This window comes from Aedes albopictus, chromosome 2, assembly GCF_035046485.1.
Source record: "Aedes albopictus strain Foshan chromosome 2, AalbF5, whole genome shotgun sequence".
Classification (NCBI taxonomy): Eukaryota; Metazoa; Arthropoda; class Insecta; order Diptera; family Culicidae; genus Aedes; species Aedes albopictus.
The window spans coordinates 338,996,807-339,015,164 of record NC_085137.1 but is presented as its reverse complement, the minus strand read 5'-3'; the positions used below and the strand labels follow the sequence as shown (position 1 = coordinate 339,015,164).

Below are 18,358 nucleotides of genomic sequence, written 5' to 3'. Positions count from 1 at the left end.
CGTTTTTAACCATGAGTTTCCGTACCTCTGTGTGATTGATACTGTCATGTGCCGTGAAGTCGATGAGCAGCTGATGCTTTGGGTAATCAAATCATGGTATTCATGGCATTTATGGAGAATTTGCCGTACGTCGAAGATCTAGCCCATTGTCGACCGGTCGTCGATAACAAGTTGGCGTGAAATTCGTGAATAATCGGTCCCTTCCGAAATCCATTCCAGATGTCATTGTTTAAAAAAAAATGGCTCAGATACCTTTCAAAAAAGTCCGTATCTTTGAATCCAACACTAAATAGTGCTTCGATTTGCCAAAGTTAACTTCAGATTAAGAAAAATAGGAAGTGTTAACACTTTCACAATGTCAGCAGACGATCGCCGTTGTGGTTCTCCAATCATGATGATGATCCTGCTAGGGCGTTGCCAGATTTTCGGTCAGGGAGGCGAGCACATGTTCAACATGAACATGTTCAACTTCCATTCAAGTTAAACAAAATCATCTCACTTGCCCCGGCTAAACACGCGATTCATTTGAGTTTAATACAAGTCATCTGTCAAGCGAGATGAATTCAATTTAGTTTGCTTACGCACCGCACGAGTTGAACAATGTAAACACTTCATCTGATATGCATTAATGTGAACACTCAAGTCATTTGCTCAGTCTAAACACATCATTCCATTGAATTGAACCAGTTTGAGAAGTTAGCAAGTGAAATGAAATGAACAGTCTAAACCAGACATAATGATTGGCGGCTAGCCGCATGACCACGAAGCCACACACTCTTTTGGAAATAGCGTACTAAAAAAGGACTAACCCAGAATTTTATTCATGATTTCCTTCAATATTTTCTTCAAAACAACATAATGGAAACCCGCCCGAAGATTTTTTGAAAATGTCTACATAATGTTTTCTATGAATAACTTGAGTTCTTCATGGTAATTAACATGGTAATTAATCATATGCATAACTGACATGATCTTGGAATGTCCTGGATCTCTATTCCACTAAGAACAAACCTTCAGTTGTATCGTTTCAAGTAAATTTTTGCCATAAATTCCCTAAAGGCAGTTTTATGTACAAATATACTGCATAAAACATCTCAGAGCATAATTATATAGGAATATCAATTGACGTATTCCGGGAAGGATCTTTGAAAGAATTCTTGAAAGCATTTTTGTTAAAGCATTGAAACCATTACTAGAAAAGAAACCCTCGAAGTATCCCTGTAAAAAATCTTGAAGATGATCCCTGGAGAAATTCTTTAAGTATTTCCTGGAGGTATTTCCGGAGAACTCGCAAACAATGAAATTATTGAAAAAATCCTGAACTTCACCTGAAGCAACTCCTGGACGAATCGCTAGAATGTATTCAAAATGAAATGTCTGGAGGAATTTTCCTAGGGAAGTTCGTGGTGCATTTCCTAGGGAAATTGCGGGAGGAAACCCTGGGAGAACTTCAAAAAAGTTTTCCTTTGGTGAATTTCTGAAACATTCCCTGCAACATTGTCTGAAAGCGTTTCCTCGTTTGAAGTAAGTCGCAGTGACTTCTGCGCAAACAAAACCTGCACTGCTGTAACACTTCTGTGACATGCGTGTTGCTTGGAAGAATCTCTGGTGGACGTAAGAATTGCAAGAACATCTGAATCAATCTCTGAAGGAACTGTTGAAGGAATTCCTGGGAAATTTGAAAGCAATTAATTGGAGAAATTTTCTGGAGAAATCCCTATAAGAACTCGGAAGGAGGTATTTGGTGGAATCCCTGAAGGAATTCTAGAATAAGTCCTAAAACAATCGTTGAAGAAAACCCTTGAGGTATTTCTGAGGGAATTTCTGAAGGAGTGACTTGACACATTTTTGGAAGAATTCCCGAAGGACTTTTTAGAGGAACATCCTCTAAACATCCGTGGAAAAAACTCCTGGAGGAATCTCTGGAGAAGTTCTTGAAATAAAAATCAATGGATAACATGAAGGATTTCTCGGATAAAAAAGGAATCTCAGGATATATTCCTGAAAGAATCACATGATGAATTTCTGAAGGAATTTCTTTGCAGGAGCTGCATGCGGTGTTCTTGAGGAAATTCATGGATTTATTTCTGAATAAATCCGAGGATGAACTCCTAAAAGATTTCTGGCCGGAACGCCAAAAGAAACTCTGGAGGAATTCCTGAAGGGATCCCTGGACGAATTTCTTAAGGAATTCCATAAGAAATCCCCAGAGTAGTTTTTATTTCTTGTAGGACTCTGGAGGAATCCCTGCGGGAAGTCGTGGTTAAATTCCTGGAGGAACGCTTGGAGGAATGCCTGGAGAAATACCTGGAGGAATTCTTAGAGGAGTCCCTAGAGGAGTCTCCGGAAGAATCATAGGGTAAATCTCAGGAGGTATCCCTAGAAGAATCCCTAGAGGAATACCTGGATCAATTCCTGGAGTAATCACTGAAAAATATCTTGGAGGAATTCCTGGAAGATTTTTTTATAGAACCCCAGGTGGATTTCTGGAAAAATTCTTGGAGGAATTGCTGAAGGAATTTCAGAAGGAATTCTTGGAGGAATTACTGAATCAATTACTGGAGGGATTCCTGGAGGAATTCCAGAATTAATTACTGGAGGGATTCCTAAAGGAATTCCTGAAGAAATAGATGGGATAATTCACCAGGAATTCTTGGAGAAATTCTTGGAGGAGTCCCTGAAGAATTTTCTGCATGAAATCCTGGAGCCTGCTGGGATTCTTGGAGTATTGCCTTGATGTATTCCTGGAAAAAAGCCTTGGAGAAATCCCCAGAGAAACCCATTGAAGAACTTTCGGAGGAATCCCTGAAGGAACTCCTGGAAGAATATCTGGATAAATTTCAGAGGTAATTTCTGAAGGAATCTCTGAAGAATTTTTGGAGAAATTTCTTAAAGACATATTGAAGGATATCCTGGAGAAGTCCCTAGGGATACCTGGATGAAATCTTAGAGGAATGCGTGGAAGATTGCCTAGAGGAATTTCCGAAGAAGTCCTTGTAGGAATTCCTGGAGGAGTGCCTGGAGGTATTGCTGAAGGAATTACTGGAGGAATCCCTAGAGTAAATCCTAAGAGGATTTCCTAGAGGAATGCCTGGAAGAATAATCTGAAAGAACTCCTGCAGACATACCTGTACGAATTCCTGGAGAAATCCGACATATGTTAACCTGGGCTGCTAACACGTTACTAAACCCATTAAGTAAAATAAAATCCAGTTCAATACTGTTCCGTTTAATACCAACTATTGTTTGCATCCTATGACAGATAGGTATTTCGACCTCAACTGTAAGGTCGTCTTCAGCGTCTGTGTACTTGACCCTTTCCGTGATAGTTGTGGAGAAGCAGTGTTTTTTTCTGAGTTTATGTAGCAACCATGATCACACCCTAACATTGGTTGTCCTTTCCAAGTGATCCCTCCGTTTGGTCGGCGCTGTTATTTATCAGAAGTGTTTGACCTGCTATAATCGCACTTTCATATATCAGGTCAGATCAACCACGGAGGAGCAACTGACATGAACAGTCAGTAAGATAAGCTAAGCTAATCCTGATGATATTATAAATATTAGTAGAGTCGCATGTGTGGTCGGTCGCCTGTACCCAATTATACCCAAAAAACTTGGAAACAAGTATCATTTTTTGCTCAATGTCAACGACGGTTTCGCAAACCAAACAAAGAGAAAATATCAAAAACCTACAGTCGCCAAACTATAAAAGGAAAACACAGCCGAAATCTCTGCATCAACCTGCCAATTTCAACAGATCGTTAAATCGTTATCTTTATTTCAATCGGCACTAATTCGTGTGTCCAGAACGCCCACTCGGTCCGAACCGTAGCCCCTTCTAAGCGCCTGCTCTTCTCTCCCGCCCTTTGCATCCTATCATAAGCAAAATGCAAGCATTCTTCGGATGACTTATGAGTTTCTTGTGTTTTACACAATAAATGCCGCTTCGGGTCTGCCCACTGTGCAGCCTCTCCCCGTAGGACCATGATGCACTACGACCTGCCGATATCTCATAACCGTCTGTCCGTCGTCGCGTCGTAGCCAGCCATCAACATTTCGGATTCAGTTGGATTGCCGATCCCGTCGTCGGTCCACTCCATGCAAGTCCGCATGCTCAGTTGGTTTTGTTGGCTTAGCCCATCCGTAGATAATTAGGTAATTAATACGCAAGTGGCCTAATGCTTTGCCGTCTGGACGGGACGAGACCTCCTTATTTCGGAGGGAAAATGCGGAACAACACCGGCAAACGCCGAAATTAGAGACCGGGATTTCGCTTCCAAGCAATTTCGACATTTTTACCGGATTATCTTGGTGATTTCTTGTTAGTCGTGATGAAAAAGGATCAGATTTGTTGCGGTGCCACCACAAATCAAACAAACTGAACGATCCGCAAATAGAGTCCGGGGGAATGCATTCAAACCGAACGATCCAGTATGATGATTTGCGTTCCGGAGATCCCATTCTTTGGGACAACTAAAGTGGTTTAATAGTATAGATTTGTGATCGCTTTTGTTTGTGACTTGCATAAGGTTAATGTGTCTTTCGGGATGGAAGAACACAAAAGATACATTATACAGGCATACGTTTGCTAGCTTTGTTCTTTTATTCTAAATAACTGGTATTTGGAGCTATACAAATTGATTTTACACTACAAGAAAAATATGTTCAGTGGTAGAAACTGTTTTTGCATTACCAAAACTTTGTGAAGTACGATTTCTTACTCTTTGTGTTAGACTATAGTTTATATATAGCTATAAGGAAGCTCTATTTGAAGAACAAGATCATAAGTATCGGCATGAATATGAACAAAGAGAACCGCGCATTTGCGTTTCAATTTGCTCCGGTGTTCATTATAGGAAAAAAATCAGTAAGACTGAATGTTTTAATAATTCTAAACAAACTTAATTAAAGTCTTACATAACAGTAAATGTGGCTGATCACAGCGGTGAACTCTTGACTCAAACACTTTTCCTTCAACACAATTTCGTTTTTAGAACATGTGGCACCACATGCCCTACCTCGTTACCACCTTATGACAGGGATCAATAACTTCTCAATCGTACATGACCTTTTCGTGGGTGGACCTATTCGACACTACTGCGGCAAAAACGACAACGGTAGGAAAACCGAGACAGCCCGTCTATTGGATTAATTGTTGTGCATGACAAAAACCCCTTTTTGACTGACAAAACCTCAAACTGGAGTGACACACGTTCCTCGTCAACCAGCTACAAGCTACATTTATTAGTGTTACCTCCTTCAGTCACACAAGACAGAAGCGCCCTCCTGGCCCTGGGACGACAACATAAATGGGTAGTCAACAGCAGTGAGAGACCGTGTGCTGTCGTAATTGAAGGTGATTACACTAGTTTACAGCATTTTTGAACTCGGTCAGTTGATGATCATTTTTGGTGTAGAATCATGTCCTGAGTTCGAAAACGCGTAGGAAAAAAATTACAGTAGAGCGGAAATTTTTTCGACTTTCCATACAAGGTTGATGATTTGAAATCGATTTTTGTTCTATTTTTAAGCAAAGTCACTCACTTCACACATCTCATTATCCGTAATCAATGCTCCGATTGAGCTGTATTTTTTACTGTAACTTGCCTACATATGATATGTCAAATAAACGTTGAGAAAGAATTTTTAGATTGCTTTTTTCTTTTTGAAAAAAATACATTTCTTCAAATATTTTTGGAAATTTGGCAAAAATTTAAGGAGATCGTCCCTTAAACTTGCCAATATCTTGGATTTCATCAATCTGACGCGAAAACTGCGTTCAGATGATCGAATGCTATTGTATTCAGCTTTTAATTTATGGAAAAAGATTTGAAATTTGTTGAACAAAACGCAAGATATTTGAATTTTAGTAAATTCCATATTTTTAAAAGTTGTAAAACTCGATATTGAGCTAAAACTCAAAAACTGCTCTACTTAAAATTTTTTGAAGCACGTTTTCGAAATCAGTACTAAATTGTACTTCAAAAATTTTGGTCGTTGACAGAAGTTCACGACTTTCGTTTTATTTTGTAAACTAGTGTTATTTATGTAGACAAATTCATAGAACATGAACTCGTTTACAATGTAAATGTAGTGTGTGCATTACCAGTTGATGGGTTGGCGCGCTACAAATGATGCCCTTTCGGTAAGATGAAAAGCTGACGGTACCATCATACGGTGGTGGGATGGAAGGTAAAATTAGACCTTCGGTGTCATCATGTGATCAAGGAAACTCATCGAGTTTATGGTATATATGATTACTCATAAGAAAACTATAACAACTGGTGATGCTTCTTTTTTTGCCGATTGCTGGAACTGACAGCATCTTAAATTTAACGTTTTAGAAGTATTTTAACAATTATTAATTTTACACATTTCAATCCTTTGAAACTGACTGGTCTCTCTGTTAGTTGTTCAATGTCACATCTCAATGTCTCATCCAATTATACTTACTTATCAGTGTGTTTGGCATTACTGAGAGATGCTGTACAATGTAATGTGTTCGTCCTCTACACGTAGGGTTCATGTTTCGTGCCCATAGAGGATGACCTGTCTAATCAGCGTTTTGTAGATAGTTAACTTCGTGTTACGGCGAATTTTATTCGAGTAGAGTTCTGCGGAGTCCAAAGTAAGCTCGATTTCCTGCCACTATGCGCCTCTGAATTTCTCTGCTGGTGTCGTTGTCGGCGGTCACCAGTGAGCCCAAGTATACGAATTCTTCAACCGCCGATAGAAATTCGGGGTGACGAGCGCGGTGATTCCTCCCTGGAGCCCTTTGCCACCATGTACTTTGTCTTCGACACATTAATGACTTATCCGATTTGCCTGGATTCACTCTTTAGTCGGATGTACGTCTCCGCCATCGTCTCAAATTTACGAGCAATAATATCAATATCATCAGCCAAACCAAGCAGCTGAACGGACTTCGTGAAAATCGTTCCACTCGTGTTTATCCCCGCTCTCCTATTTACACCCTCTAAAGCAATGTTGAACAGCAAGCACGAAAGACCATCACCATGCCGTAACCCTCTGCGAGATTCGAAGGGACTCGAGAGTGTCCCTGATACTCGAACTACGCACATCACTCGATCCATCGTCGCCTTGATTAATCGTATCAGTCTATCCGGGAATCCGTATTCGTGCATAATCTGCCATAGCTGTTCTCGATCGATTGTATCATACGCCGATTTGAAATCGACGAACAAGTGATGTGAGGCCACGTTGTATTCGCGGCATTTTTGCAACTTCTGGCGAATGGCGAACATCTGGTCCGTTGCAGCGCATTCACCCATAAATCCAGCCTGATATTGCTCCACGAACTCTCTTGCAATCGGTGATAGACGGCGGCATAAAATTAGAGAGAGTATCTTGTAGGCAGCGCTCAGTAGTGTGATCGCGCGATAGTTCCCGCAATCCAACTTGTCGCCCTTTTTTGTAGATGGGACACACGATACCTTCCATCCATTCCTCCGGTAATTCTTCCTCCTCCCAAATCTTGGTAATGACCCAGTGTAGTGCTCTCACCAATGTTTCTCCACCGTATTTTAGAAGCTCGCTTGGTAGTTGATCTGCTCCAGCGGCTTTGTTGTTTTTCAACCGGCCAACCTCCTCCTCAATCTCTTGGAGGTCAGGGGCCGGAAGTCTTTTGTCCTGTGCACATACTCCTAGGTCTGTTACCAAGCCACCTTCGGCACTTGCAACGTCGCCATCGAGGTGCTCATCGTTATGCTGCCGCCACCTCTCGACCACCTCACGCTCGCTCGTGAGAATATTCCCGTGATTATCTCGGCATATGACGGCTTGTGGCATACAGCCTCTGCGCGAACAGTTCAGCTTCTCGTAGAACTTTCGTGTGTCCTTAGCGCGATACAGCTCTTCCATCGCTTCGCGATCTCGTTCTTCCTGCTGGCGCTTCTTCATCCGGAAGACTGAGTTCTGCCTGTTCCGCGCCTGTCTGTAAGGCTGTGACCATAGTGGGTAAGGTGAGATGCGATCGGATGCGATAAGTTATGAGATAAGAAGAGGGATGTTTGATAGGCCATAGTGCATGAGGTTTTCAATGAGGGTGCGCATATTGTTTTCACATCCTTTTTCGCCTATTTCGTGCGTATCAACGACTCGCGTGATTTGATCGATGAAGTCGCTTGTATGTTGAAGCGCTTCTTTGGATGTGGGTAATGGAATGTTGGTTTAATCTATAAAAGCGGAAAGATAAAATGCAACAGCTTTTTGTTTTGCGCGGGCCGTTTTTTTTTGCTATAACTTAGACCAAGCCCACTCGTGGGCTTAACACTACATACGCAACAGCACGTCGTTAACGATTTTTAATTTCGTTATCCACCCATTTTCGCACCGGTCGTTCGTTTCCATGTGAGTAAAATAATGATCGGTCGCCTTTCCGCACCGGTGGTCTCTATTCTATCCGTACCATCGGTTTTTTGCACTTCCGTAAATCATCGCAATATTTTGTTTATTTCTATGGTGCAGGCATCAAATTTCTCACTCACGTGATCGGATTCCTCGGATTTATCCACCTCCGCGATCATGATTTTTCACTGCATGGGGTGAAAAATAAAAGTCTCTCACTCCAGCGCTCGCGATAATTCTCCTTCTCTCCATGCACAACTCACGGATAAACAACAAAGCATCAATTTTTTCACTCCGTCTCCGAGTCACATACCGTCTGCACCGATGTACGTTTTGACGTTTAGTACTGCCATGTTTACATTAATTGTTCTTGTTTTCATGGCCATCTAGATAACAAGGAACCGCTCAGACGTCAACCGGGTAAAACATAGGTTGGTGCAGACTTAGCAACCATTTTCTCCTGCGAGAACAAACGATTTGTGAGTGAGCGCTAGTTGGAGAGAGCATACTTTTATCACGCCAAGGAACCGGAGTGAGAGCCTTTTCAATCGTCTAGGAGTGCAAGGAAAATATCACAGGCTGCTCTATCCGGATAATAACGCTGTGTGATAGATCGTTACTCGCGTGAGTGAGGGAAAAATTTGGTGCCTGCTATGGTGTTATTGCAGATCTTATTCAGTATAATAATCTGTGCTCATATTTTGAAAGAAGGGGTTTTAGATAAGACTGAAAACTGTTAGTAAAAATTGAACTCAAATAAATAATTCCCTTGGAGATTTGTACCAGTTTTGGTGCGTTTCAAGATATCATTTTCTCAATAATGTATGATTGTATTTAATCCCGGAATTCAAGCAATCTTTTTTAAATTATATGTTTTAGTTACTGTATGACTAGTTGGTTGAATTTTTATCTTAAATAATATCCATCTCTTCGATATCCATGTTGCCTTTCTCGCAAGAAATTTATCTGAATTTGAGATTTTGAGCATCTTTTTTAATAACACAGCGTAACAAAAAATAACCTTTTGTCTGTCTCAAGAGCAAACTTATGTGTCTTCGAAGGATTTTGGGCCGCTGAATCCGAATCCGGGCTCAGATTTGCTCTAACACGTCACAATTTTGAGCTATACCTCAATTTATAGAACAAAATATGCAATTTTGGGCTTTTTTGACTGCAAGCCATTAAGCAAGAAAATATTTTTTTTTAATCAATCAAAAGGTTAATTGGTCAATTAACATCTAAATTAACGACTCATGCAAAATTTTTCGTTTTACCAAGTCGAATTTGATAGTTTTAAGCGATTTATGTTAGGTACGATATTTCCCATACAAGTCACCCTCCAGAAATTGCATGCAAGTTTACATACTAACATAAAATGCTTAAATCTATCAAATTTGATTAGGTAAAACGAAATATTTTGCATGAGTCGTTAATTTAGATGTTAATTGACCAATTAACCTTTTGATTACTTAAAAAAAATATTGCCTTGCTTAATGGCTTGCAGTCAAAAAAGCCCGAAATCGCATATTTTGCCCCATAAATTGAGGTATAGCTCAAAATTGTGACGTGTTAGAGCAAATCTGAGCCCGGATTCAGATTCAGCGGCCCAAAATCCTTCGGAGACACATAAGTTTGCTCTTGAGACAAAAAAATGTTGCGCTGTGTAATTAGGTTTATTGAATAATTACATCCCTTGCATTTCCAACACATTTATAACGTAGTTGTCTCCTTTACAACTTCGCTTTTTTCAAAATTCTTGAATCCTGGTCATAGTAGAAGCTGTCTTCTAACAGTCTACGATAAGTTTGCGCAACCTTTTTCATAAACGTGTATTTTAACATTAGCTAACTCTATACTCAGTCACAACTTTTTAGTTACAAAGCATCAATCGGAAATCTTAATATATATTGCGATATTTTATATACTGGTATATGAATATTTTGTTGGAAGCAGATTCTATGCGCTTGAAGTAGACTGCGTATTTGTGAAAGTACATAATGAGCCCACTCTCTTTTTTGGCACTTCATACAACATTTGTTGAATTTTAACATCCAACACTTGCTTTTTCTATAACGATGAACCTACAATATGGCAGTCCTGCACACCGCCCATTTTAATTGATGAAACTTTTCAGCTCGACTTCAGTTTTTTAGATTTTTATCGGTATGATTAAAGTTTGTTTTTACAAAAAAAATAACTGTAGTGTTTTTATGATATCTGAATTAAGTTAGGTACAGTCAAAGCATCTTTGAAAAATCATAACTACTCAAATCTAATCTTATACATACGCAGCCAGTACGCGGAATCACCCTGTAAAGCAATCGTGTTACTTTTCTTGTCAATATTGATGCTTTCAGCATATCAGGACACATACATCAATGAGGCCAGGTCTATTGTGTTGTATTTACGCGCAAAGTGTTCTTCGAAATACTTGGAGTACAGAATATTTTCTTTCGGCAAGGTACTTCTCGAATGTACAGGGGAGGAAGGATGCCTATACCAAACGATCCAGATTACATGTTGATGAATATGTTTTAAATATATAAGAATGTGTATAATAGAGCTATGAATAAAAAATGTGTAATATTGGGAAAATCTCCCCTATTGTTGAGTTGTTTTTATAGATCTAAATAATGTCGAACCTCCTATTCTGTATGATCGGTGTTATTCACATGGGGTTGTCGCAGATTTTTTTTCTGCTTTCCCCTATTGTTTCTACAAGGGTGAAGTTACTCATTTCGCACACTTTCTTCCTAATGTCTCGTTTATTTTATTCATATTTTCAAATTTATATTCAATAAACCACCCACTGATGACCACTTATTAAAAAAAAAAACAAACCAAAGCTCCTTTGCCTTTTTCGAAATATACACGACAAAACGAAACGCGAGACACAGCTCTTTCAAAACGGGGGATCTCAGCCCGGAAAGTGGAGAAAGAAAACCTTGTGGTCACTTATTACCGTCAAATGGTATCTTTCCGGGTTAGAAAATACGCACATCTTCTTACCGGAATCTGCGACGGATGACGATAATTTTGGAACTTATCGGAACGAACTTCGCGAGTTATTTATTTGGACATTTTTCTAAATGTGCGAAACCAAACTTTACTTGCAGCGTAGAAACCCCGGCTCAAGCATGTACGTGTTAAAACAGCAAAACTCACTGAATCACTATACATTTCAAATATAAGTTTCGAAACGATCGGCCGAATCAAAAACTTAAAGTGCGATTATGGACAATCGTAACTATTTTAAGAGAAAATCAATACATTTTCGATATGCATGATCCTAAAATTGGCGAAAAGGGAAAACTTTATTCAAAACATACTTAAGCAAAGCTTGTCAATTTAAACCTATTATTTTTCTGCGTTTGTATTGTCACTCTATCACAATTGTATGTCAGACAATTCGGCACCAACATTTCAAAAGGGCGTAACTGCATTTTGAAACAAATCCCTCTTTCATATCTGTACATCGTATTTCAATGCCGCCATGCAAATCACCGCCTGTATTGGAAAAAAGAGCAATTTCTCTGTCTAGTAATGTTTGTGAATTTCGTGGGAAACTTAAAATATTACCCACAGATGTGAAAGAGTGGTTTGTTTCAAAATGCAGTTACGCCCTTTTGAAAAGTTGGTGCCGAATTTGTTGTGTTATTTGTGTAACGATCTATTATATTATTTGGTTGAAAATTTCAAAGGAAGTAAAAATAAAAATTCTGAATATTTGATGCAAACTAAAATAAATTTCTACCTATACAAAACAAGAAAATCATTCTCTAGAAACTATATACCGGGCAACAAATCCATACTCCTGTTCTTTCGTCTCCTCTTTACGCTACCCAGAGAGCTAAACGCGAGAGAGCGCACGAGCCTACGGATAGAGACCGTACTTTGCGTGTCTCTATATTCTAAGCCCTGTTACGAACCGTACGTAAACTATTCGCTTTCGAGCCCTACTTAGCAGCGACCGGTGCGGTTCGTTTCTTTGTTCGGTGCTCTACTTACCGTTAAAACGCTTGATTGAGCCCATGAGTGGGCTTGGTCTTAGAAGTTTTGATCCTGTTGCAATAGAAAAAACCGGCCAGTTAAAAAAATCTGGTGTAACTGTACAATATTGAGATTATTGAATTAATTATTTGAGAAAAGAATGTATAAAATGTAATTGTATCCGCGTGTGCGATTTATTTATGTATACACTATACACATATTTTTACTTTCCGGACTGGGCTATCTGAGTGTTGATTTCAATTTATAACAATATGAGACTGTTATACTGATTTTCGGCATTAAAACATTACTTGATTGTGCTGACCTCGGCAAAAAGAAACAAAATTTCGGCAAGTATGTATTATAAGGGTATTGGTTTTTTTTTTATAACAAAATTTTCGGCGATATCTACGAGAAAAGATGTCTCTAATAAGTACACGATATTCATCATATATTAAAGGTAAAAGAGTATCAATCGAAATCGATGTCACACTTTTTTCGTTAAGGATCTAGTTTTGCCTGACAAAGAAAAAAGCAGAACAATTCAATCAGAATCCTTTTAGCAATTAAGTTGAATACCATAAAACCTTAAACTTTCTAACTTGCACATGAATAACATGTACTGAACTAACGGCCATATCAAACATTGATCACTTGATTTAAATCCCGAACCGAGAAAATAAAATGTTTTCTTATACACATATAATAACAAAATTATGCTGTAAAAAAACTTAAACGATTTGATGGAATACTATTTTATATGCAATGAAATGCTATTTTACATGGCGATCGATAGACAGTATGATAATTTTTTATTACGTCTGGTCCATCAAAATGCTAGTCATGTGAAAAAGCATTGAGTTATGTTTAAAAACAACAACTTATTAACGTATTTTATATTACCTACTAGCACTCCCAACACATTAAATTCGCATTCCTTTACATACACAACGAGCGCAATCATAAAATCCATACCCGACAAGCATTCTCTTGCGTTCGCATGCGTCGAAGCAGCTCCATCGCATCTCCGCACTCATCGCAACTCATCTACTATGTACGGTTCATGCGTTCTGCATATAGTTTCCACTGAGTGTGCTTCGACGCTTATCCGATCTCTTTTCTCTTTGCATCGCACCTTACCCACTATGTGCTCAACGTAACGTGCCTCATTCGCTCTCGTACGGTGTTGCAGCATTCTCGCTCATGCTGCATTCTTCTCGTTTTTCAACTGTTCACATTCGCCGTCGTACCAGTCGTTGCTGTGATTCGGAGTCACGAAGCCTAGTGCTGTAGCCGAGGTACTACCTATGGCGGATCGGATGTCTCTCGAGCCATCTTAAAGTGTAGATGCGCCAAGCTGCTCTTCCGTTGGTAGGGCCACTGCTAGCTGCTGCGCGTAGTCTTGAGCCACTTCTACGTTACGCAGCTGCTCGATGTTGAGCCGCGGCGTTCGACTTCGACGCGTGGTGATAACTGTCGAAAGTTTTGAGCGCATGCAGACAGCGACTAAGTAGTGATCCGAATCTATATTCGCACTGCGGTATGTGTGGACATTGGTTATATTCGGGAAGAATTTACCGTCGATTAGAACGTGGTCGATTTGATTTTTGATTTTTTTTGATAGTCGGTTGATCTCCAGATGGCTTTGTGGATATCTTTGCGGAGGAAGAAGGTTCTTCGGACTACCATACCACGGGAGGCTGCAAAGTTTACGCATCGCTGGCCGTTATCATTCGATACGGCGTGCAGGCTGTTTGGCCCGATTACCGGTCGGTACATTTCCTCCCTTCCTACCTGCGCGTTCATGTCGCCGACAGCGATTTTCACGTCACGCGGCGAGCAACCATCGTATGTTTGCTCGAACTGCGCGTAGAACGCTTTTTCTCGTCAACAGGTCTCCCTTCGTGTGGGCAGTGGACGTTGATGATGCTATAGTTGAAGAAACGGCCCTTAACTTTTAACATGCACATCTTTGCGTTGATCGGCTGCCACCCGATAACACGTTGTCGCATCTTACCCAACACTATAAATCCTGTCCCCAGTTCATTGGTTGTGCCACAGCTGTGGTAGAAGGTAGCCGCTCGATGTCCGCTTTTCCACACTTTATGTCCAGTCCAGTCCAACAAAGTTCCTGCAACGCCACGATGTCGAAGTTGCGGGGATGTAGGTAGTTCGTCGTAAATTATCCTGTCACATCCTGCAAAACCTAGTGACTTGCAATTCCATGTTCCAAGTTTCCAATCGTAGTCCTTATTTCGTCGCGTGGGTCTTTGCCGATTGTATCGTGTCGTATTTTCTCCTAAGTTATTCGCAATGGGGATTTTTACGGGTGGCTTATTGGGCCTACGCCAACACTCCTGTCTCGCCGGAGGGCCATCGTGCCAGTTTTGGATGCCAGAACAGACGCTGTTTGAGCCGTACTTCCTTGGTGAACAGACGCTCGGGTCGTACCTCCTCAATCTAGCTGAAATCAGAAGGACAACAGTGCCCAGGCTGCACTACCAGCTAAGCATACAACTCTTTGCTGGCGGACTTTGTCATCGCTTGACCGGTGGAAGCATGAGGTAGGAACTTGTGAGGACCAGAGCTATGTTGGACGCTCTCCTTATCGACTCACCGTTTTGCAGCCCATGCTTTACTCAGTAATGTTTGACCAGCTGTTAGCTCTGCCAGTGTTGGCAAGTGCCGTGGCTCCTGGTGTAGACCTCCCATTTTGTACCACCCACCCACTACATTCAATGGTGTTGACAGTAGATGAGATTTGTGCAGTGCCAAATCAAAACGCGACAATCAACCGTGAGATGTACACGGGAACAGACAAATTGATTAATTTCGAGCCCTGAAGAATATTCCAACATCTGGATCGAAACGTTGGCGATGAGATAAGAAAATCAACGCTTTTCTTGGACTGAAAGCCGGAATCCCACGAGAGATAATTACTTAGGTGCACATCAATCGTGCATCAAAAAACGTGGAATATAATTCCGAATAACGACTGTATGAAGCCGCAAACATCGATTTCCACAATCAAACGAAGCGCATTGTCAATCCAATGACGCCACCATGTGCAGTGTGTATTAGGAAAACATTCTGATCGCTGCGATTAGACACCGCACTATAATTATAATTATGTTAGCTTTGCGCGAAGAGATCTATCAACCCGACGACAAGACCATTGTCGACCAATTATCCCTGAGGAGAGATTCGATCCCCGGAGCGGTCCTTCCTTTAAACAAACACCGACGCCGCCACCACCGCTGACTTCGGGGTCACAAAGCGCCGAAATTGCCCTGCTGGACTGCAACAGCAGCGTGGTAACTTCCTTCGATGACTAATAGCCTCCCGGTGACCATATAGCCGAGGCGGTAAACGCACGGGTATTCAGCATGACCATGCTGAGGGTGACGGGTTCGATTCCCGGTCGGTCCAGGATCTTTTCGTAAAGGAAATTTCCTTGAATTCCTTGGGCATAGAGTATCTTCGTGCCTGCCACACGATATACGCATGCAAAATGATCATTGGCAGAGGAAGCTCTCAGTTAATAACTGTGGAAGTGGTCATAGAACACTAAGCTGAGAAGCAGGCTTTGTCCCAATGAGGACGTTACGCCAAGAAGAGAGAGAGAGAGAGCCTCCCGGTGACGGCCTTCATCGACAAATATATCGGCAAGATGGGTCAGCAACGCCACGCCGCCGTTGTCTGACAATCGTTTGTTTGACCAGGAAGCGACCACCTGATGATTTTCGTCATTATTAGCACTTCTATTAGAGAAAGAGCCTGCTCCGGTGGAATTATAATCATCATTTGCTGGTGCGGTTGATACGTTGGACCTACCAGAACAAACGAAATCGGCGGCCGCCCGCCCGTCCGGATAGAAACGAAACATAAAATAACTCAAACGCGCAAAGAACTTCAAATTGGCCACCTTCGGCGAGTGTCTTGAAGAACGCCGACCGACAACACCCTTCGATTCGCCGGCTTTTTCGGTACGTTCGTCTTGTTTTTTGTTTCTATGTGGGTACCTCCGGTTGGGCTTTCGACAGCAGAGACAAAATAGCTCGTGATTAATTACGGCTTCTCCCACCCTGGTGTGGCTAAATCATCAGCCGGTTTCTGTTCGGGAGAGCGAGATGTATAAAAAATGTTGGCCCAATCAGTAACAAATCATAAAAAGAAAAATCCGTGAACGGATTTCCCAGCCACAGGAGTAGTGCGTAGGATAGGGGCTGAAGTAACTACACGTTGCAGGAAGTACTGAAAAATCGCAGTAGGAGTAGTTTCATATGTAAAGTGGTTTGCACACATACAGTGTATCAAACAATTGTCCGTACAGCAATTTTTTTGTCAAAATAATTATTCATTCAAATGTTTATAACTTTTTTATGCGTCAATCAAAAACGCAGAAATTTTGACCAATCATGACCCAAGTATTAAAGCTCCATTGGTAAAATTTTGAGCGAGATCGAATAAGTTTTCTGAATGTTATAGAACTTTTAGTAAAACTTATAAGATTTGAACACATTTTTAAAACATTATATCTCAATACGTACTCGATGAAATTTTTTCCATTTTTTATGTGTTACATCTTATACCTAAGGCTTTCACATGCAGCTATATTTGAGGTTTTATATTCGCTACAAAAAATATGAAAAATGTGCTTATGTAGCTGACGATGTTTAAAAATTTACTATATTTTGCACATATAATCTGCCAAACGTTTTCCACCAATAAAAGTGCATTGACTGAACGAAAAATCCATAGGACCTACTCTTCATATGTAGTTTAGTAAGTCCTGTATAAAAATACTACATTAAGGAGAGTTTAAAAAAGTTGAAAACACTTTTTCACTTTTATTGATCAAAATATGATAAATTTACAAATGACACTCTGAACATATACGGATTTTTCATATTTTTTGTAGTGAATATAAAATCTCAAACGAAGCTGCACATGAAAGCCTTAGGTATAAGCTGTAACACAAAAAAAATGAAAAAGTTTTATCAAGTACATATTGAGATATAATGTTTTGAAAAAAATCGGTTCAAAAATCTTATAAGTTTTACTGAAAGTTCTATAACTTTCAGAAAACTTATTCAATCTCGCTCAAAATTTCACCAATGGAGCTTTAATATATGGGTTATAATTGGTCAAAATTTCAGCGTTTTTGATTGACGAATAAAAAAGTTATAAACATTTTAATGAAAAATTATTTTTATTAAAAAATTACTGTACGGACAATTGTTTGATACACTGTATTTATTTTACTGTTGAGTTGTCCGTATTTATGAAGCAAAAATACGACACCGCGCAAACGTCAAATTTCGCGTGAGAGTAAGCAAGCCAGTATAAATTCGTGCAGTAATCCATTCCGATGTCAATTATTCACAGGTCCGGTTGAACGTATAGAAATGTTTGCCTGTATTTATCACCAAAAACCGATCAGCTGATCGCGAAGTCACGTTCGCCAGAGAATTTGTTTGCAGCTTCTGGAACGTGACGACACCTTCGGCAACTGCGCGCGATTTCGGCTTGCCGAAATTCAAAATTAGGGAATCGCGCCAATTGGGCGGTGGCTTCTATATTTGTCTGTTTTCCACTATAACTCAGTCAAATTTGAACCAATTGACACAACTTTTGGAATGTGGTGAGATAGGTATAGTATCTACCCGTGTACAACATTTCAAGTCAATCGGTTCAAATTTGACTGAGTTATAGTGGAAAACAGACGAATATAGAAGCCACCGCCCAAGTGGTGCGATACCCTATCATATCACAAACACCACTTTGTCCGATGGGCCGATGGGCCTAAGCTGTGAAATTTAGAACATTGAATCCATTCATCAGCATAAATGCTTCGTCGCTCATTACACAAATACACTTAAACGGCTACTCATTTTGACAGTTATGCTGACATCGTACAGGGGGTTGTCACTACTCATTCATTCCATACTAGCTGCCCCGGCAAACGTCGTACTGCCTGCCTACTATGTTTTCTGACATA

At 40.3% G+C, this 18,358-nt stretch overlaps 2 protein-coding genes across 3 annotated transcripts in view; both read left to right on the top strand.

The window, feature by feature from the left end:
- The window catches only part of LOC109430924 (uncharacterized), a 64,654-nt gene extending 46,891 nt beyond the window's left edge, over positions 1-17,763 (top strand). The window contains exon 4 of the mRNA XM_062848384.1: positions 17,746-17,763. Coding sequence (XP_062704368.1) covers positions 17,746-17,763 — 18 coding nt within the window. The remainder of the gene's footprint in view (positions 1-17,745) is intronic.
- Positions 1-18,358, top strand: part of LOC109431677 (protein rhomboid) — a 351,008-nt gene that overhangs the window by 73,969 nt on the left and 258,681 nt on the right. The window lies entirely within an intron of this gene.